At 55.4% G+C, this 20,948-nt stretch overlaps 1 protein-coding gene across 2 annotated transcripts in view; it reads right to left on the bottom strand.

Annotated features, from left to right (window-relative positions):
* The window catches only part of LOC100451197 (short stature homeobox protein), a 28,490-nt gene extending 7,940 nt beyond the window's left edge, over positions 1 to 20,550 (bottom strand). Inside the window, exons 1-5 of one of the 2 annotated variants that reach the window (XM_063721452.1) lie at positions 20,288 to 20,550; positions 15,033 to 15,741; positions 11,282 to 11,490; positions 5,259 to 5,316; positions 5,049 to 5,137 (exon numbers count right to left, since the gene is read on the bottom strand). In XM_063721452.1, coding sequence (XP_063577522.1) covers positions 5,049 to 5,137; positions 5,259 to 5,316; positions 11,282 to 11,490; positions 15,033 to 15,309 — 633 coding nt within the window. In that variant the 5' untranslated portion in view covers positions 15,310 to 15,741; positions 20,288 to 20,550. Of the gene's footprint in view, positions 1 to 1,187; positions 1,534 to 5,048; positions 5,138 to 5,258; positions 5,317 to 11,281; positions 11,491 to 15,032; positions 15,742 to 20,287 lie in introns of those variants that run through there. The other variant, XM_054545307.1, reaches the window with a different exon arrangement.
* Positions 20,551 to 20,948: the final 398 nt, after the last annotated feature.

The raw sequence follows: 20,948 nt of genomic DNA, 5'->3' as shown, positions 1-20,948 counted from the left end.
TGCAGAAGATGGAGTAGGGGAGAAAGAAAAGCTGGAACCACCTCCATCTGCAAAAACTTTAAAACTCTCTGAATCTCTCCCTAGCTTTTACTCTTCCCAACCACAAACAGCTCAGGTACCAAACTGATATCTTGACACCACCCTGCTCTCTTTTATCTCCCTTCAGAAACACAAGCACACTGCCACCGCGCCCACGGCAATCTCTACACCCGTGATTTTTGCAAGGGGCCCTCAGTGGCCAGGCGGCCAGCGCTGCGAGAAGAGGTAACGCCTTTTACACGTTGGACGCTGACGGGGTCAAGAGTGCACGGCTATTTTTCTTTTTTAATCTATAATATTTATAATATTGCACTTCATTCCATGTCACTAAAGTTAATGCTGCATCAGTATTACACCTTGCAACCACGCGTCCGTCTCTTATGCAAGTCATTTGCGTCTGAATCCTGTAACACAGCAAAAAAAAAAAACCAATGCAAAACAAAACCAAACCCAATTTGGGAATCAAATACTGGAAAAGTTATAAAGTCGCCTGTTCTATGCCACAAGGCATCCCAGCTCTGTCCGGTGCTGTGTGGGGCCAGACGTGTACACGAGCATCATGGTCCTCATTCGGGTCCCCGGAACGTGGGATTCACAACGTGGGAGATTCGGGTCTCCCTCCCCTCCCTTTCCAAAGCCCCCATTCACGTCCTCAGCCTCGGCCAGAGAACTATTTCCTTATTGCTGCCTGGGAGGCTCGGGGGAGCGGTGGAGGAGAGCCCGGCCCCTGCCTCCTGGGATTCCAAAGTCCACATTCAAATCCACACCCGTTCCGCAGCCTCTTGGGATGAAGGAAGGAGTATGGTGGTGAAGAAAATCGCTGGCAACGAAGAAATGGCATTTTCCTCGGAGACCAGCCCCGGGATCTTTGCAGTTTCATAGACTCTAAGGATCTTCCAAACGTGTGTAGTTAACCGCATGCATAGGGTATAGCAGAGGAAGACGCAGCGAGGCGGGGGTGTACCCTTCTCCAGGGTCCCAGGACGCACGGGCAGCCTTGGAGAGGCCCGGGCTGGGCGCACGGCCGCTCACCCGCTCCGCCTTCTGCACCATCTCCGCGAGGGTCTGGCTGGGTGGTGCGTGGACTGTCCCGGGAGCCCCCTCCCCAGGCCTCTTGCAGGAGCTCCCGGGGTGCCCGGAGCACGGTGGCCGCGGAAGGAGCTCTAGGCAGGGTTGAGTGCAGGACGCGCGGTGCAGGCGGGGTGCGCGGAGCCCGGGAGTCCGGGCGCGCGGGGGCTGCGCGGCGGGTCAGAGCCCCAGGGCCTCCGCGTGCTTCCGCGCCTTGAGCCGCAGGTCGGCGATGCTGGAATTCTTGCTGTTGCTTTTGGCGGCGGCGGCGACCACGGCTGCGGCCGAGGCGGACTCGGCCAGCGACGCGATGGGCAGCCCGAAGGGCGGCGGGGGGAACATCAGGTAGGGCGCGTGCGCCGCCAGGTGCGGGTGCAGGTGCGGGTGCGCGTGGGCCACGCCTTCCAGCTGCAGCTGAGCCTGAACCTGCAGGAGCGGACCCGGCGGGGTGAGGGCGCAGGATGGGCACTGGGGGGCCTGCTCCGCCCCGCGCCCCCGGAAACCCCCAACGTGCCTCTTCTCCCCTAGGGAGTGTTGCCCCTTCTCCAGCCCTGGAGACGACCCCACACCCGACTTTTCTCCTTCCCCCTGGCCCAGAACTGGCGCTGCCTCTGGATGCGAGCCGGGCCAGGGGAATCCGAACAGCTCCCTGCAAAGCGCATGGGAGGGGGGCCCACATCTGGAACGCCCTCGGGGGAGCTCCAGATGCGCTCTCTTTGCAGGGATTCAGGGACTTCGGCTCCCAACGTTCTCTCCTCCAACCAGCTCCCGTAACCTCTCCCGGGGACACCAGGTTCCCAAGCCTCTCCCCAGGACACCAGGTCCCCAAGCCTCTCCTGGGACACCAGATCCCCAAGCCTCTCCAGGGACACCAGGTGTCCAAGGCTCTCCCGAGACACCAGGTCCCCAAGCCTCTCCAAGGTCACCAGGTCCCCAAGGCTCTCCCGGGACACCAGGTTCCCAAGCCTCTCCTGGAACACGAGGTGTCCAAGCCTCTCCCGGGTCACCAGGTCCCCAAGGCTCTCCCGAGACACCAGGTCCCCAAGCCTCTCCAAGGTCACCAGGTCCCCAAGGCTCTCCCGGGACACCAGGTTCCCAAGCCTCTCCTGGAACACCAGGTCCCCAAGGCTCTCCCGGGTCACCAGCTCCCCAAGGCTCTCCTGAGACACCAGGTCCCCAAGCCTCTCCAAGGTCACCAGGTCCCCAAGGCTCTCCCGGGTCACCAGGTCCCCAAGGCTCTCCCGAGACACCAGGTCCCCAAGGCTCTCCCGAGACACTAGGTCCCTAAGCCTCTCCCCAGGACACTAGGTCCCCAAGCCTCTCCCCAGGACACCAGGTCCCCAAGGCTCTCCCGGGTCACCAGGTCCCCAAGCCTCTCCCCAGGACACCAGGTCCCCAAGGCTCTCCCGAGACACCAGGTCCCCAAGCCTCTCCTGGGACACCAGGTCTCCAAACCTCTCCCGGGACACCAGATTTCCAAGCCTCTCCCGGGACACCAAGTCCCCAAGCCTCTCCTGGGACACCAGGTCCCCAAGCCTCTCCCCAGGACAACAGGTCCCCAAGGCTCTCCTGGGACACCAGGTCCCCAAGCCTCTCCCGGGACACCAGGTCCCCAAGGCTCTCCCGGGACACCAGGTCCCCAAGGCTCTCATGGGACACCAGGTCCCCAAGCCTCTCCCAGGACACCAGGTCCCCAAGCCTCTCCCCAGGACACCAGTTGTCCAAGCCTCTCCCGGGACACCAGGTCCCCAAGGCTCTCATGGGACACCAGGTCCCCAAGCCTCTCCCCAGGACACCAGGTGTCCAAGCCTCTTCCAGAGACACCAGGTCCCCAAGACTCTCCTGGGTCACCAGGTCTCCAAGCCTCTCCCGGGTCACCAGGTCCCCAAGCCTCTCCAGGGACACCAGGTCCCCAAGGCTCTCCCGGGTCACCAGGCCCCCAAGGCTCTCCCGAGACACCAGGTCCCCAAGCCTCTCCAAGGTCACCAGGTCCCCAAGGCTCTCCCGGGTCACCAGGTCCCCAAGCCTCTCCAGGGACACCAGGTCTCCAAGCCTCTCCTGGGACAACAGATCTCCAAGCCTCTCCCGGTTCACCAGATCCCCAAGGCTCTCCTGGGTCACCAGGTCCCCAGGCCTCTTCCAGAGACACCAGGTCCCCAAGGCTCTCCCGGGACAGCAGATCCCCAAGGCTCTCCCGGGTCACCAGGTGTCCAAACCTCTTCCAGAGACACCAGGTCCCCAAGCCTCTCCTAGGACACCAGGTCCCCAAGTCTCTCCCGGAACACCAGGTCCCCAAGACTCCGGTGCGCAAAGCCAGGCAGGCCTGCGGGCTCCAACGGCCTAATTTCACTGGGTCCTGCCGTCGGCAAGAGACGGTACAAGAAGTGGGCTGGCTCCCCCACCTCGAGGCCAGGTACCCAGGAGAGGAGGGATGCGGACCCCTCTCCTTCGGGCCTGGGCCAGGGACAGCTGGAGAGCTCGCGGCGACCAGCGCTCGGGGCCCATTTCTGAGTTGTTCATTTATGATTTATACGTTTATACCTTCCGCTCCCCACCGCCACCCTCCAAGCCCCTACACCCTCAGCCACCTGAGGCTGCAGCCAGAGGGGTGGGACCTCCGGCCCTTCGCCGAACACGCTCCCAAATACAAACCCCAGCCTGTCCCCTTGGAATAAAACGGTGAAGAACGGAGGTGAAGAACGTCCGCCCTGCCAGAGCCCCCCCAACCCCGTTCCGCCCGCGCATGCACTCCCGACCCCCAAATTAGGGACCTAAGGGGCAAGGGGCGCCTGCGCATTCAGGCAGGGAGCACGTGGGCGCTGCGCTCTCTCCTCCTGTGACGCTTCACCTCCTTCCACGCAGCTCCCCGCTTCCCCCCATCCTATCCCCCCTACTAAGCCAGAGCAGGGCTGGGGCGCCCTTGGGAAGCTTGGGCTCCGCGACCGACCCGTGACTCCCTGGAAGCCCCAAATCCAAGCTGGGCACCCAAGCGCTGCTCACTTCAAAGTAAGGGGAGCTGAGTAGGGTGTCTCCAGCTCGGAGGTGCAGAGCCCAGGCCAGGGGCCAGGGGCCAGGCAGACGCCCCAGGCCCTCGGGCACTCCGGGGTGGTGGTGAAAAGGGAATGGGTGTCTGTCCCATCTCTGATATCCAGGCGCAGGCACCCGCCCTTCTTAACCAGGCAGCAAGCCAGGTGCGGGTGCCTGACTGGGTGCACTTTTCACCCCTCTGGTTTTTGCCAGATTTCTGTTTGGGCTTGTGTGTGTTCACCTTCCCAAAAGTGGAGTTTTACAGCCTGATTTTTTTTTTTTTTTTTTTTTTTGGGACGGAGTCTTGGAGTCTCACTCTGTCACCCAGACTGGAGTGCAGTGGCGCAATTTTGGCTCACCGCAACCTCTGCCTCCAAGGTTCAAGTGATTCTCGTGCCTCAGCCTCCCAAGTACCTGGGATCACAGGTGTGCGCCACCATGCCCGGCTAAGTTTTGTGTTTTTAGTAGAGACGGGGTTTCACCATGTTGGCCAGGCTGGTCTCGAACTCCTGACCTCAGGTGATCCACCTGCCTCGGCCTCCCAAAGTGCTGGGATGATAGGCCTGAGCCACAGCACCCAGCCTAATTTTTGTATTTTTAATAGAGACGGGGTTTCGTTAAGTTGGCCAGGCTGGTCTTGAACTCTTGACCTCAGGTGACGCACCCGCCTCAGCCTCCCAAAGTACTGGGATGACAGGCGTGAGACACCCCGCCTGGCCCAGCCTGATTTAATATGTGCCAAGGTGTCTGTAAATGGCTCCTTGGAAAAGCTACTGCTTTTTTTCTGAGGGCCAGCTGAGAAGTCTGCAGGGACAGGGAGGGACTAGGAGTGTCAGGATGGGGAAGCAAATAGGGGAAAGGGGAGGGGAGCGGCGGGTCCCTAGGGATCCTCAGAGGAAGAAAAAGCGAGCTACCTGTTGGAAAGGCATCCGTAAGGCTCCCATGTTGACGTACGGTGCCACTCGGCAGGCGTCTAGGTGGTTGGCTGTGCCCAAGATGACGCCTGTGTCGACAGGGAGCAGGTGTCAGTTTGGTGGTCTTGAGTGCAGCCAGCACCTCGTCGCCCCCCATCCCTGCTGGAGCAGGCTCCCTCAGCTTCAGGTCCCCCCAGTCCCGACACCCACCTTTATGCATCTGATTCTCTTGTTTGCGGCACTTGGCTCTCCGGTTCTGGAACCAAACCTTGGGGAGAAGCAGAGAGAGATGTGGAGCCCTGTGAACCCAGCCCAGCCTCCCCAGAGAGCATCCTTCCCATGAGGATGAACCAAGCACTTTGCACCTCTGGGAGCCGGGAGGTGACTGATGATGGGTGCCCAGACACTTACCGCCCCTCTGTCTCCAGCCCTGCATCACTGACTACCTGGTACTGGAAATTGGGGTTTTTTTTAATTGTTTCTTTTGCTTTGTTGTGGTGGTTGTTTTGAAATCGAGTCTTGCTCTGTCACCAGGGGTGGTGTGCAGTGGCACGATCTCGCCTCACTGCAACATCCACCTCCCAGGTTCAAGCGATTCTCCTGCCTCAGCCTCCCGAGTAGCTGGGATTACAGACGTGCATCACCACGCCCAGCTAATTTCTGTATTTTAGTAGAGATGGGGTTTCACCATGTTGGCCAGGCTGGTCTCGAACTCCTGACCTCAGGTGATCCACTTGCCTGGGCCTCCCAAAGTGCTGGGATTAGAGGTGTGAGCCACCGCACCTGGCCTAGAACTGGAAATTGGGTTTTGTTTTTTGGTTTTTGTTTTATTTTGTTTTTGAGATGGAGTCTTGCTCTCTCATCCAGGCTAGAGTGCAGTGGCACGATCTCGCCTCACTGCAACCTCCACCTCCCAGGTTCAAGCGATTCTCCTGCCTCAGCCTCCCGAGTAGCTGGGATTGCAGTCACCCACCACCATGCCCGGCTAATGTTTGTATTTTTAGTAGAGACGGGGTTTCACCGTGTTGGCCAGGCTGGTCTCTTGTTTTTTGTTTTTGCTTTTTTTTGTTTTTGCGATGGAGTCTTGCTCTCTCGTCCAGGCTGGAGTGCAGTGGCAGTATCTTGCCTCACTGCAACCTCCACCTCCCAGGTTGAAGCAATTCTCCAGCCTCAGCTTCCAAAGTAGCTGGGATTACAGGCATGCACCACCATGCCTGGCTAATTTCTGTATTTTAGTAGAGATGGGGTTTCACCATGTTGGCTAGGCTGGTCTTGAACTCCTGACCTCAGGTGATCCACTTGCCTGGGCCTCCCAAAGTGCTGGGATTAGAGGTGTGAGCCACCACACCTGACCTAGAACTGGAAATTGGGTTTTGTTTTTTGGTTTTTGTTTTGTTTTTGAGACGGAGTCTTGCTCTCTCATCCAGGCTAGAGTGCAGTGGCACGATCTCGCCTCACTGCAACCTCCACCTCCCAGGTTCAAGCGATTCTCCTGCCTCAGCCTCCCGAGTAGCTGGGATTACAGACGTGCATCACCACGCCCAGCTAATTTCTGTATTTTAGTAGAGATGGGGTTTCACCATGTTGGCCAGGCTGGTCTCGAACTCCTGACCTCAGGTGATCCACCTGCCTCGGCCTCCCAAAGTGCTGGGATTAGAGGTGTGAGCCACCGCACCTGACCTAGAACTAGAAATTGTTAAACCCTCCGTGCCCTGCCTAAGTGAGACCTGTGCGTTAACACTGATGAATTTAAGGTGAAAAAGTGAGTTCCGAGACAGTGGAAGTGGACTGTCGAACTTTCCAGCTTTCTATGTGGACGCACCGTCCCCCAACTCCTGTAGACCCTGTAGGAGAACCCAACTTTCCACCTTCCGACTTTAACCACGAAGACAGAGGGCGAGCTGATGGCTAAAGAGTTCCAAATCCAGCCCCTTCTCCAATCTAGCTCTGGACACACCAAGCCCAGAAAATGTCTTGCCCTTCTCGGCCTCCTCGGAAGCCCTGGGGAGCTGAAGGAGTCCCATTCATGACCAAGGGTCCCCATTCATGACCGAGGGTCATGAGGACGCCCAAGTATAGCAGGCTTTGTGGTAGGGGTATTCTGACCCTCTGAAGACTTCTGAGTCTTGGGGGAAGCTATCAAGAAGTTGAGTGCAATAGAGCAGTGGATCCTCAGGAGGCTGGAGAAATTCACACAGGCCTCATGTCAAGATTTGCGTGCAAATTCCACCCACCTCTCACCTCCTACAATCCTCCTCCGCTCTCCCAGTATTGACAATCCCCTCCTCCCCAGACAGACCAGCTGGAGAATGCAGGGAGTTGAGCCTATGCCTGGTAATCTGGCCACCTCCCTGACAGTCTTAGTTGCTTAACTCCTCCTAACAGGTTTTCTGTGGCAGAAAACCCGCACCCTGACCCACAGGCAGTCACTGCCCAAGAGAAATAATTCATACACAGACAGGCGTCCTCAGCCAAGGCAGTGAGTGAACTAGTCACTCCAGCTGTTGTGGGCAAGACACGTGCTGGGTCCCTCGGTCCACAGCCACCCTTACCCACTGTGCATGGCCCGGGGCCGGTGTCCCTATGAAAGGGAACCTCGGAAAACCCTCAGAGTTTGGGAGCACCCAGGGGTCTACACAACGCAACGTGAGCTTGGTCTTGAACCCAACACCGAGCCTCCCGCCCACCTTTCGGAAGTGGCTTTTCATTTCCAGAGTGGGTCCCGCCGGGCTGCAGCGCGCCTGGAAGACCTGATCCTGTTTCCCAGCAAAGTCACCCTCCCTCACCCCCCGCCAAAAAGGCCCCTGCCTGCTGCTGACATCGAAATTCACCCATAATTTCCAAAGCTCGTGCCTTCAGACCTGCACCTTCACTGACCGTCCAAGTGACTGTCACTGTGCGTCCTCCGTGGGCACCTGCGCTCTCCGCCTGTGTCCTCCAGGCTCCAGAAAGCAAGCCAGCCACCCAAAAGCCCTCTGGAAGGCATTTTTCAAAAAAGAAAATCCTACTGAAACGTGGAAAGCCTCATTCACTCTCCCTTCAACACGGAGAGAGGAAAAAAAAAAAAATGATGAAGAATCCAAGTGATGAATTAGCCGCTGCGTTAAGCGCTAATAAATCAGTCTTGGAGTGATTCACGATCCGTTCCAATTAGGCCCGAATATGGTAAGTGAAGTGTGTGACACTGGTTAAGACAGTTATTTCTTCATTAAACAGCACTCCCCGCTTTCTTTCACAAATGCCGTAATGCGATTTCCTTTTGATTTCCATTACAGACAGTGAGTAATGATATTTAATTTAGCTCTGCGCCATCAACCCGAAGATATTTGTTGTAATTCAATTACCGGCTGCCCCTCACCGTGGTCTCATAACTTTCGATTAGAACCCTGACAGCTGGGTGATAGGACTTTGCAGGGCTACGCTAAAAATAAAAGGTTAATCAGGAACAGCTTCCATCGGATGCTCAATTTATTTACAGCACATTTTCGCAGTAAATTGAAACTCTATCCGCTCACAGCACGGGACAGGCTGTCCTGAAACACATTACCCAACAAATGGGATTAAAATACGGTTGGTTTTCTGTCCCTGCTCATCCCCTTCCCCTCAACATGGGACGTCCGTGTTTGAACTAATTGATTATTACGACCACTCAAAGCCCGCTCGCCTTTATTGTAGGATCATTTTCCCCCGCGGCGATGGAGAATTATGTCTTTTATTCCATTCCCATGTTTGTTTTTATGATTATTTTGACCGTCGTTAAATTTTCATGCGGCCCCTGAATCGATAACCCCCGGCTTGTCCCCGATTTGTCTTTATTTTAGGGTGTGTTCTCGGGGTCTGTGCACACACCCCACAACCAATTTTCTGCAGCTGAACTAAGGGGCTCCAGTCGGTAATAGACTACGGAAAGAAAGAGTGTGCAATTAAATTACAAGTAATTTATTTTTATAGAAACAGTACATCAAGGGCTGGGATATATTACAGATCCCAGGCCCACAGACACCAGGAGATGACATAAACTTGATGTCCCCTTTAGCGAAACTTTAATCTTTTCATTAATTTATACGGGGCAGTCCAATCCATCTTCTGCCAGAGGGCTGGACAGCGAGGAAACCCCTGTCTGATGCAGCTTCCTTCCCTTGCTGATGCCACAGACGCCCTAAGGAGGGACACGGTCCTTCCTCCGAGTCCCCAAAACCTCTCTCCCTCCTGGGCTGTATCGTTTTGGGGACCACAGCCCTCGGTAAAGATGCCTGGGGAGGGTTTATTTAATCCTAACCATCGTAGGGAGGCCTTTTAAAATGCAGCCACATGGAACGACGGAAGAGAATCAGGAGCCAAAATGTCTACCTATATATATATTTTTTAATGAAAGAGCTTGTAAAACACTCTGCATCAAACGCATCTGTATCCTCATCTCCTAAGCAACCTCGATGGAAAAGTTGTGTTTGAATGTGTTGACTGGATAACCGTCCCACGGAAACCAAAGGGAATCAGGGGCCAAAAAAAAAAAATATATATATATATATATGTTTATATATATTTATATATGTGTTTATATATGTTTATATATTTATATATATGTTTATATATCCGTTTATATATGCTTATATAATATCTGTATATATGTTTATATATTTATATATTATATATGTTTATACGTCTATATATCATATATGTTTACATATTTATATATTATATATGTTTATATATCTATATATTACATATGTTTATTTATATATTATATATGTTTATATATCTATATATTACATATGTTTATATTTTATATATTATATATGTTTATATATCTATATATTATATATGTTTATATATTTATATATTCTATATGTGTTTATATATATTTATATGTTTATATACTTTATATATATGTTTATATATTTATGTATGTTTATATATATTTACATATGTTTATATATATACACATCTAATGAAAGATGTAAAACACTTTGCATCAAACGCATCTGCATCTTCCTCTCCTAAGCAAAATCCAGGGAAAGCTGTGTTTGAATGTGTTGATCTCATAACCAATCCTACGGGAACGGGCTTTCAATGCGTCTCTTTGCTTTGAACGCCCTTTGCTTTGTCACGGTTCTCTCCCTGGTCGGCAATCTTAATTTCATTTATTTTTGACGGGGTCCCCAGGGTCCGGGGATCCTGGCCATCTCCCTCTCCCTCCCTCTCTCTCTCTCTCTCTCTCTCTCTCTGTCTCCCCCCACTTCCGTCCTGCCCAGGACCAGGAGAAAGGACTAGAGGAGTTGACCTTCCAGGGGAGCTGACCTGTCAGGTAGGGGCTGGAAACAGCCATTTGGAGGCTCCCCCACCAGCACCCCTGAAATAAATTCATACCTTTAAGTTAATGTTTAGAATGCCGAGGAGGCCTCTGTCCCTCTGCGCACACCCAGGGCCCCTCCGCCCCCCAGTGCCTGGTCTGATGGGACACCGTGAATTCGCGCGCTCCTCGGGGAGCCCGTGCCCCGCTAATGGTGTCTGCTCATCCAGATGCCCAACGCGCTCCTGCGCTCCCCAGAGCCGGAGGGAGGAGGGGGTGCTTTGTAGCAGAGGACGAGGCTGGAGAGGGGAGGAGGGAGATAGAAACGGTGGGTGAAAAAAGGGAGGAAACAGAAGACCCTATTTCTCACCACCTAGGGACAGAGGACACCCCTCTCCTTTCATCCTAAGGAAACCTTTTCAGTGCAGCCACACGGGAAGACGGAGGGGAATCAGGGGCCAAAAGATACATTTTTTTAAATGAAAAATCTTGTAAAACACTCTGCATCGAACGCATCTGTAGCTTCATCTCCCAAGTATAATCCAGGGAAAGTTTTGTTTGCATGTGTTGGCCCCTGTAACCAATCCCACGGGAACCGAAGGCAGTCAGGGGCCAATATACGGGTTCACCGGGTGTGTTTGCACCAAGGACAAACAAATATCTATAATCTATACAATATATATATTTGTATAACATGTATTCATTTGTTATCTGTATAACATATGTATGTATATATATATTTGTTTGCTGTTGGTGCAAACAAACGCATGAACCCATCCTACAGGCCTCAGGCGTCTCCATAAGTCCAGGAACCCCAGCCCGCCCCTCACCCGACCTCCCCGCGCTCCGGGAAGGGGACGACGGCGGCCCGGGCGCAGGTGGCTGTACGCGTGCTGTGCGCTCCGGGGGACCAGGCGATGGCTCCGGGCCTCCGGGTTCCTACCTGCACGCGCGCCTCGGAGAGCCCCAGGCGCTGGCTGAGCTCCTCGCGCATGAAGGCGTCGGGGTAATGGGTCTCGTCAAAGAGTCGCTCGAGCTCGTTCAGCTGCTCCAGCGTGAAGTTGGTGCGGCTGCGCCTCTGTTTCAGCTTCGTCTGCCCGTCCTCGTCCTCCGACTTCACCTCCTCGCGCTTCTCTTTGCATTCATAAATCCCTGCGTGGGGAGCGGAGGGCACAGGGCTGAGGCCGGGAGCGCCTCACCAAAGGCTCCCGGGGTCCTCTCCGCCCGCGCCCGCCTCCCCCAGCACGGCCCGCGGGGTCCTCCGCGCAGGCAGCGTGGCGCGCGATGCGGGGAGGTTTTGCGGAACGTGGCGAACCCCTTGGTGCATCCCACGGTGGAAAGGGGGGCCTCGAAAACCAATGCGCTTTGACGCAAAAACCGCGTGGGATCCATAAGGCAAAAGCCGAGGAGGATACTCGCTGCTTTCCCAAAAACCTGGGCTTTGCACGAGCGTTGTTTTCTTGGCCTCATCTCCGAATCGTTTCCTCAATTACCCACTTCACCTCTGTTGACATAACCTAACCTTTTTTTCTCCTTCTTCTTTTTTTTTTTTTTTTTTTTTTTTAAGGAGAGTGGGTTGTCAACTCATATTTTTAAGGGAAAGAATTTCAGGAAGAACTGCCAACTGTGGGATCCCCGGCGGGACGCCCGGGAAGGACACGGTGAGGGCCCGGGGCGGGTTGCAGATTCTAGCCCTACGGAGAGACGCTATCCCCACCGCTGCAGCGCAGGAGGGCTGGGGGTCCCTCCGGGATTTGGCGGAGCTAGGAGTCCCTACCGAAGCCTGTTTCTCACCAGAACAGCAGAACCGTGTCTGAGTACCTGAATGCACCACCGCGCCTGGAGGGGGGTGAACCGTGTGCGCAGAAATCTCTCCTTCCCACTTTTTCACACGCGGTCGGGCACCCAACCCACCAGGGTGCCAGAAATGGCACTTTCTCATCTCCAATAATGGTGGCCTGTCTGTCTTGGCTGGGGGAGTCAGAAGGGCAGAAAACTCAGCTCTCAAGCGTTTCCAGGTGAAAAACCTTTTCTTCCTCATTTTAGACATTCAGCCCCTGATGAAGCTCAGGGGTTTAAGTGAAATGTGTCTCCCTCGCTCCCCTTCAACCCAGGGCTGGTGGAAGTGGCATCTCCAATGCCCCTCTCGGGCCTGCTGAGCACAGATGAAAAGCACTCGATGCCCTAATTAGATGTCCCTTGCTGTCAAGGGTAAGGGGCTGACATTTGGAAGTTTAGTCTCGAAACAGTCTCAAAGAAGCACAGGCAAGGCCGCTGCAACCAAGAAGCTTGCAAAGCTGACAAATCCAAGGTGTCTACAGGGAACGGGGTAAATACTAGCACCCTGTTCTGTCTTCCCTCCTTGCAGCACCCACACCAGGGTCCCCCCCACCCCACCCCGAGCTAGATTCAGTGCTGGACGCTTATTCCAAAGTGGATTTCACCTTCTCTTTCACCTCCTAAAAGGCACGTGCCTGCAAGAACACTCCATTCCTTTCCCCAAGTGAATCTTTTCCTGGAGACGGCCCCAGCTCTCCCTCCTTCATTTCTCTAAGTCTGAACCCCAGGAATTGAGCCCAGCTGACAAACTGGTCTTCAAAGTCCTCAAGCACCCGCAGGCTTTGCAAAATCCACGGGTTCCCAGGCTCGGCGGGGACACGCTGTTCCCAAAAACTCCCCTCAGAGTCTCCCCTGTCCTCCAACCTCCATTTCACGTGGATCTGATGAATAAATAGTAGCCTGGGTAGCAGTCCTGGCCCGGGGGTCTTTCTGCATCCAACCAAGGGGAAAATGTAGCGCGGACTCTCTGTCTCCTCTCCTGTGTCCCTGGGTCTTTGGCCTGGTCTTTATTTTCCTCTCACTTTCGAAAGGCCTGCAGGACACTTTGCTCTCCTGTGTCCGCGGCCACATGGTCAGAGGAGCAAATCAGTGTCTGCGAAGCACAACCAAAAAGCAACCCCACAGAACCGGCCGCCGGGCACTGCGAACCCTCTTAAATTAAATGCAGGCCCTCAAGTGGCTCCCAGCCTTGCGTCCAGGAAGGCCAACTCTGTGTGTATGAATTACAGTGCCGGGTGCCCGCAGCAGTGCGTGGAGAAGAACTCTTAAGGTAAGGCAGGTTGGGCTCCTGCCTCTTAGACGGTCAGAAACCGGGGACTGCTTTGTAAACCGTAGCGAGCTTTCCGCTTTGACAAACTCAGGGCCTTGGGAAGCTGCCTGGTGCATCCTACGAATACAAGGGCTATTTCCCGGGGCCACTCCTCACCCAAAATGCAGGGCCCCGGAGAGCAGGTAGCCTCAGAGTCTCAGGAAGAATTACCTTTGGGGAATTCACCCTCGCACCTCAACTCTGGGAATCAGCAAAAGCCGAGGCTAGATTCTCTGCCTCTTTGTAATGAAAACATAATAGGCGTCCATAGCCGTCTCCAGCTGTGCCCCGACACAGCCAGCCCATTTTATTCTTAAGATGCATGCCGCCCAGTTGTCCTGTTTGCACGGAGATCCCCGGGTCCAGCCCCTGTCTCTGAGCCTCTTACTCCCCGATTTCCACCACGGGACGATCCACCACTGAGGTTTCAGGAACAAGGGCCAAAGGGGAGCTCCCCTGGGCCCCACACAACCGGCTGCGCTCTGACAACCTTGAGTTAGGACGCGCCCGCGAAGCCACCAGCTTCCCCGGGCCCCTCGCGCCCCATCCAGATCCCGGCCACCTGCGGGCACGGGAGTAGTTTTTATGGACCCAACAGCTTTCACCAAGATCAAGCCTCGAGGTTCAAAGGAAAAAAAGAAAGTAAGAATGAAGCGTTCCTTAAAGGAAACAGAACCGAGCTGACCCGGGGCCTTCCCGTCTCCTACCACGCAGCCTCGAGTCTTCCCGTGATCTCGGGGAGCCCGACAGGCGCTGAGCGCTGGGAAGGCGCGTGGAGACACCTCGTCTGTGCGTCTGGGTGACCGTAAATACAAGGCGGACAGGCAGAGACAGAAACCCACATCCTAAGCCATCAGGACCCAGGCCGGGCGCGGTGGCTCATGCCTGTCATCCCAGCACTTTGGGAGGCCGAGGCGGGAGGATCACCTGAGGTCAGGAGTTCGAGACCAGCCTGACCAACATGGGGAAACCCCGTCTCTACTAAAAACACAAAAATTAGCCGGGCGTGGTGGCGGGCGCCTGTAATCCCAGCTACTTGGGAGGCTGAGGCAGGAGAATCGCTTGAACCCGGGAGGCGGAGGTTGCAGGGAGCTGAGATCGCGCCACTGTACTCCAGCCTGGGCGACAGAGAGAGACTCCGTCTCAAGCAAACAAACAAACAAAAAAAGGAAAGAAAAGAAAATGAAAATGAAAAAGATATCTCAGGCCCTACAGCTTCAGGCACAGCCATCCGGATCCACCCCAGCCCGGGACCTTCCCGTGTCGGTGCCCACGCGCGCGGCCCCCGCTGCGACCTTCCCTGGGTCCCCCCGCACCTCCCCACCCGCCACCCCTGGCCGGTCTCCCCAAGAGTTCCCCGCGTCTCCGGTCGGGTCCACTCCTGCCTTCCTTCCTTTCTTAGGCAAAGCCTGACCGCCCGGGCCTTACCCTGGCGAGCCGGGCGCTGCAAATGTGCAGAGCGAGGGGCGCGCGGGGCCGACTTCGTGGCGAGGAGGCGCCGAACCCCAGGAGGGCCCCCCTGGAGCCCGCGCGCAAACGAACTTACCTTCTGCCACTCTCGCGGTGCCGAATTCTTTCAGTTTCTCCTTGTCATTCTCTACGTGGTCCTTGAACAAATGCACCGGGCAGTGGCCGCCGCCCTCCGTGATGTCCTGGAGGCTGGAATCCGACGTCCCCAGCTCCCGGGAGCGCGCCAGTCCGCTCTCCAAAACTTCCCGGTACGTAATGGAATCCTTCTTACCTCCGCCGCCGCAGCCTCCGCCGTTACCGTCCTTGCTTTTCTGGTCAAAAGACTTGGATACAAAAGCCGTGAGCTCTTCCATGGCTGGGGCCGGGGCTGGCGAGGAGCCGGGGCTGGTGGATGCGCGCGTCTCCCCGCGCGGAGAGGACGGCCCGTGCGCGCGGGTGGATCACCAGCGCTGTTATTTACGCCTTTCCATTGGAAATCTCACTATTTATACGCGGCGACCTCGCCCAGCCCCCCATGCGCTGCCTGTCTGGTGCAATTACTGGTCTCCGGGCTCCGCGGCGGGCGCACGCAGAGACGCTGTGTCTCCCCCACCCCCCAGGCCGGCAATTGGCTTTCTTCTCATTTCATCACTGTTTGGCGTCCGTACACCTTGGTGCGAAGAGGGAAAGATCCCATTTTTGGAAGGGAGAGCGCGCGCGCAGGAGGGGGGCGCAGGCGCCCGAGCCCCCCACACAGGTTACCAGCGTTCTCTCCGTGGCTGGAGGAAAAGCAAACTCCAGTTTTCCTCCAGAGAGAGACAGAGACAGCAGGAGTTCCCGGCTGGAGAGAGGAGGGTCCCAGCCGTCCGGCCCCCCTCGCCCCGGGGAGGAGCGCAGAGCCCGGCGCCTGGATCTTTCCATGAAGCGCCCGGATCTTTCCATGAAGCGCCCGGGTCGCGCCCGGGTTGAGATGGCGAGGGGGGGACCCGGGCGCCCCGGGGACGCACGATCTTGGGAGAGGATGAGCTCCAACTTGGTGGCGGCGCGCCCTTGGATGGAGAGTTGGTGAGATGGAACGCGGCTGGAGGATCCCCGAAAGTAAGAAGAAGCGGCCGAGTGTCCCCAAACCTGGACGCGGGCGCTTGGGAGGCGGCGGCGGAGGCCGAGGATCCCCGGGGCCGCCTCCAGGGTCTCCAGAGCCCGCAGAAAGGAGCCCAGGTCCCCGGGAGATCCGGTTCGTAAAGATCAATTCTTTCTGCACGCGCCGGACCCCGGCAGACCCCGGCGCGAGGCCTCCTCCCTTAGCGCCGCGCTGTCACCCTGGCGTCTGGGGTATTTACTGGGGGAAAAAAATACTTGTGTTTTTGGTTTTCATGGTGGGATGTGCTGCTGCTCGCTCCCTCCCGCCTCTCGCTATTGAATGTGCTTCAGGGGAAGCCGGTGTTCGCCATCGCGATCTGAAATTCGTTTTCCAAGTCCTGGAAACCAAACGCGTCACGGTTCCTGCCAAGGACCTTCTGCAAATAAAGTGGATTTTTTTCTCCCTTTCCCTCTTTTCTTTTCTTTCTTTCTCTCTTTCTTTCTTTCTCTTTCTGTGTCTCTCCCTCTGTCCCTCCCTCTCTCTCTCCTTTTCTTTCTTTTTCTTTCTTTCTTTGTTTCTTCTTTCCTTCCTTCCTTTGCTTTCTCTTATTTCTTTCTTTTTCTTTCTTCCTCTCTCTGTGTCCCTCCCTCTCTCCCTCTCTCCTTCCTTTCTTTCTTTCCTTTTTCTTTCTCTTTCTTTCTTTCTTATTTCCTTTCTTTCATTTTCTATCAAATGCTCTCATTTTCCTTCTCCCATCGCGTTTGGAGTTGGGGAGTGTCCTGAGGGAGGTGTGATTTTTGGAGAGGTTCCCTTAACTGTTTTTTGAGGGAGATTCCAGGGACCGCCCAGCCTCGAAGGCGCCCGGGGTTGGCGCTCGGGAGCCGGGCCCTGGTCTCGTTCAGCGGAAAGAAAGTGAGCCGTTTTCCCGGACCCCAGGGCGCAGGGAAGGGGCCCCCAGCAGCCTCGGTCAGGTTCAGGTTGGGGGGTCAGGCGCTGAGGGGAAGGGGGAGGAGCTGAGGAGCCGGAGAAACCGCTGTGCTGTTCCCTGCCTGCCTCCTTCCCTTGCTGTCTGCTTCTTTTTTCCTTCTCTTCCTCTTCCTTCTCTCCCTCCCTCCCTCCTTCCCTTCTCCCTTCTCTCCCTCCCTCCTCCCGTCCTTCTTTCCCTCCCTCCTCCCTCCTTTTCCCTCCTCCTCCCTCCCTCCTTCCTTCGTGCTTTCCTGTTTCCCTCCCTCCCTCCTTCCTTCCTCCCCTTTCCCTTCCTCTCTTGTCTTTCTTCCTTCTCTACTTTCTCCTGCTTCTCCTTTCTCCCCTCTCTTCTTTTTTCCTTCCTTCCTTCTTTCCTTCCTTCCTTCCGTCCCTCTTTCCCTCCCTCCCTCCCTCCCCGAGACCCCTGCCCCCAGGCCTGCTGTCGGCCCCTCTTTCGCTCCTTCCCACATCCTCTCTCCTTCTTCTTTCCCCCCGTCCCTCCTTCCTCTCTCTTTTCCTCCCTCCTTTCTCTCTCTTCCCCTCTATCTTTCTCCCCATCCATCTCCCTCTTTCCTTCCTCTCTCTCTCCTTTCTTTCTTCCTCTCTTTCTATCTGTCTCCCTCCCTCACTTCCTCAGTCTCTGCCTTTTTTTCCTGCACCTCCTTCTCCTGCTCCATCTTCCTCTTTCCGTCTCTGCCTCCACCTCCCTCCCCTCCTGTCTGCCTCCCCCCCTTTTCTGCCTCCCCCCTCCCTCCCCCTTCTCCTCCCAGTAATTCGGGGGCTGCCACCTCCCCAGACTTCAAAACCAAAGTCAAAGACGCCCTCGAAAGTTAACAAACAGGTCTTTGTCACTGCGCCCTCGCATCAAAGCGGGGGCCGCCAGATATCACAGAGAATTACAAACAGCTCCATGTATTATGCAAAGGCGCCTCGCCGGGTCGTCGCTGTCGGGAAGAGGCCGGGAGGGTGGGGACAGGGGCGCGGGTGTGGCTCCAGGAGCCCGGGAGTCCCCTTCCTCCCGTAACCCCAGGGCGCATCTTCCTCCCCAGCGGGGCCTGGGGACCCAGGATGACAGCTGAGCTGTGTACTGGGGTGAGATGGTGGAGCAATGGGGGGACATGAGTGACGGTGGGTTGAGGGTGTGAGTAAGACAGAGAAAGAGAGAGACAGACAGGGAGACACAGAGACGGAGAGAGAGAGATGGAGAGAGATAGAGAAACAGAGAGACAAGGAGACACAGAGAAATGGAGAAAGAGAGAGACACACAGGGAGAGACACAGAGAAAGGGAGAGACAGAGAGATGGAGAGAGAGAAAGAAAGAGACAGACGGGGAGAGAGAGACAGAGAGACGGAGAGAGAAAAAGAGAGACAGAGATAGATACAGAGAGAGACAAAGAGAGACAGAGAGACAGGGCACACAGAGACGCACAGAGGGAGACAGGGAGGGGGGAGAGAAAGAGGGAGAGAGACCGAGACAGAGAGAGAGATTTGGAGAAGGATCTCTGGGTTAGAGCAACTTTCTGGGGTCCTCCCAGGCCGGGTAACTTTCCTGCCTCTAAAGGCCTCCCCATCTGTTCCTCTGCTGGGAAACTTGGTCCCCAGGGACTGCTCAGTAAACCCCTCAAAGCTGCTCTCTGGCTCCCTACCGAAAACCCTCCGTCCTCCCAGCTCAGCTGTGTCTTCTCCAACTCCAAGGACCAGACCTTCCCGGGGGTCCCGCGAGGCCCAGGCCTTCCCAGACCTGAGGTTCCTTCTTGGGCTGCAACCTGGACCCCTTTGCCTCGTAGGAAACTCCCCTCTACCTGGGTCTCCGAGCCCCCAGGAACGAGAACGGGGGCACCAGTCAGGAGCTGTGGCTATTCAAGGCCCCTCAGCCTCGGAGAAAAAGCAAAGGCCCTTTTTCAACGGAAGCCCGAGTTGTGATTCTCATTGCAGACGAATGGCTTTGAAATCAGGCACGTCCAATTCCTGACACAGTTTCCCGCCTTCCCAACACCCGCTTTTCGTAAGAGTTTCTGGCAACGTAAAAGACATGATCTTTCTGTAAAACTCCAACTCTTTCTCAGGGATGAGCACGGCGGCGGCCTCACCCCCTCACCTAAATAAAGCCCTTTCCCCTCTCTCAGCAGAGCTTAAATTCTTTCCCTGTCCTTCCGTTTAAAGACAGGCAGGGAACACCTAGTATTCGCGTGCTTGATAATGTGTTAGAAATCGAGGTAAGACCTTTTTCCACCACACAACGTTTCTCGTTGCGAATTCAAGACGCTGTCCAAGGCCGCAGCTCCAGTCTGCAGAGTGGGTGGATTTTATGAAATATTTCTGCATTGACATTTTACAGCAGGCGGCTGCAGGCAGAAGGCAGGGTCTGCACCTCTCTTGAGATTTTATTGATGCTTCCCTGAGACAGGGAGACACAGAAAAAGAGAGCGAGAAAGAGAGACAGAAATAGAAAGAGATACAGAGAGAGACAGAGAGACAGAGAAAGACAGAGAAAAGGAGAGAGAGATGAGAGAGAGAGGAGAGAGAGAGACAGAGATAGACAGAGATACAGAGACAGAGAAAGAGAGAGAGGAGAGAGAGACAGAGATAGACACACAGACAGAGAAAAAGAGAGGAGAGAGAGAAAGAGAGACAGAGATAGAAAGAGATACAGAGAGAGACAGAGAGACAGAGAAAGACAGAGAAAAAGAGAGAGAGATGAGAGAGAGAGGAGAGAGACAGACAGAGATGGACAGAGATACAGAGACAGAGAAAGAGAGAGAGGAGAGAGAGACAGAGAGACAGAGACAGAGAAAAAGAGAGGACAGAGAGACAGAGAGACAGAGATAGAAAGAGATACAGAGAGAGACAGAGAAAAATAGAGACAGAGAGACAGACAGAAAGAGAAAGCAAGAGAGAGAAGAGACCAGCACACCAAGCTGATGAAAAGACACTTTTTACATCTCACCGTATCTTGTTAGCATGTGGTTACCTCCCTGTATGAAATGCATTTTGCCAAGTGTCCCAAAAGAATCAGGTTTCAGAGAAGCTAGTGGATAGACAAGAACAACGACTGCGAATAAAAACGCAAAGGGGAGAGAGAAATGGCAGCGGGAAGAGGAGGAAAAGGAGTAGAAGGAGGAGCAGGAGGAGGAGGGAGGATGAAGGGGGAGGAGGGAGGGAAGGAAGAGGAAAGAAATGAAAGAGAAAGAAAAAAGAGAAAGAAAGAAAGAAGAAAGGAAGGAAGGAAGGGAGAGAAGGAGGGAGGGATGGAGGAAAGGAAAACTTTCTGGAAAAGAAAAGGAAAGTTTCAAAACCGATCTCACCAAGCTCTGAGCGCAGGCCCCGAGCGCGCCCCGGAGGTTGATTCGCGTCCTGGCGTCCCCAGCGCGGTCACCACCACCTGCAAACCCTGTGCGGACTCGGGCTGCTGAGTTCTGGGCGTCTGATCCGCTCCTACCCCGCTCTCCATCGTCCCATTTCTGTTTGCAGTAGAAAGAGAGGCGGAAAAGAAATAAAAACAAAACCAAAAAAATGTGGGGAGACCCTGTTCTCAGGACGAGGGAAGGGTCCCAGGCAAAAGGAGGCGGCCGCAGGGTGATTTGAACACCCCTGTTGGCTCCTGGGGGCCCCCCAGGGACCCGGCCTGGTTGCATTGACCCCAGTGCCCGGGGTCCTGACCCCTCGCGCGCGCGCCAGCCCCGCAGTTGCAAAGGAAAAGCGAATCTCCGGATCTGGGACAGCGCTCTCCGCGGTCCGCCTGCCGGAGCTGGGGGCCCAGCAGCAGACGAGGGAGGACCCCAGGGGCTTCTCCTCGCCTTTGCACCCCTCATGCAGCCCCCACGAAGCTGGAGCCTCTTATCCCGGCCTGGTTCCCCCCCTTCCCTGAGTTCCCCCCAACAGGCCCGAAGCTGCGGGGAGCGCAGCAGGGCTGAGGCTGCAGGCCCCGGAGTTCCCCGACCTGAACTTGGTCCCAGCAAGATTTGC

The sequence above is a fragment of the Pongo abelii genome, chromosome Y (assembly GCF_028885655.2).
Source record: "Pongo abelii isolate AG06213 chromosome Y, NHGRI_mPonAbe1-v2.0_pri, whole genome shotgun sequence".
Lineage (NCBI taxonomy): Eukaryota > Metazoa > Chordata > Mammalia > Primates > Hominidae > Pongo > Pongo abelii.
This window is presented reverse-complemented; position numbering and strand designations above follow the sequence as displayed.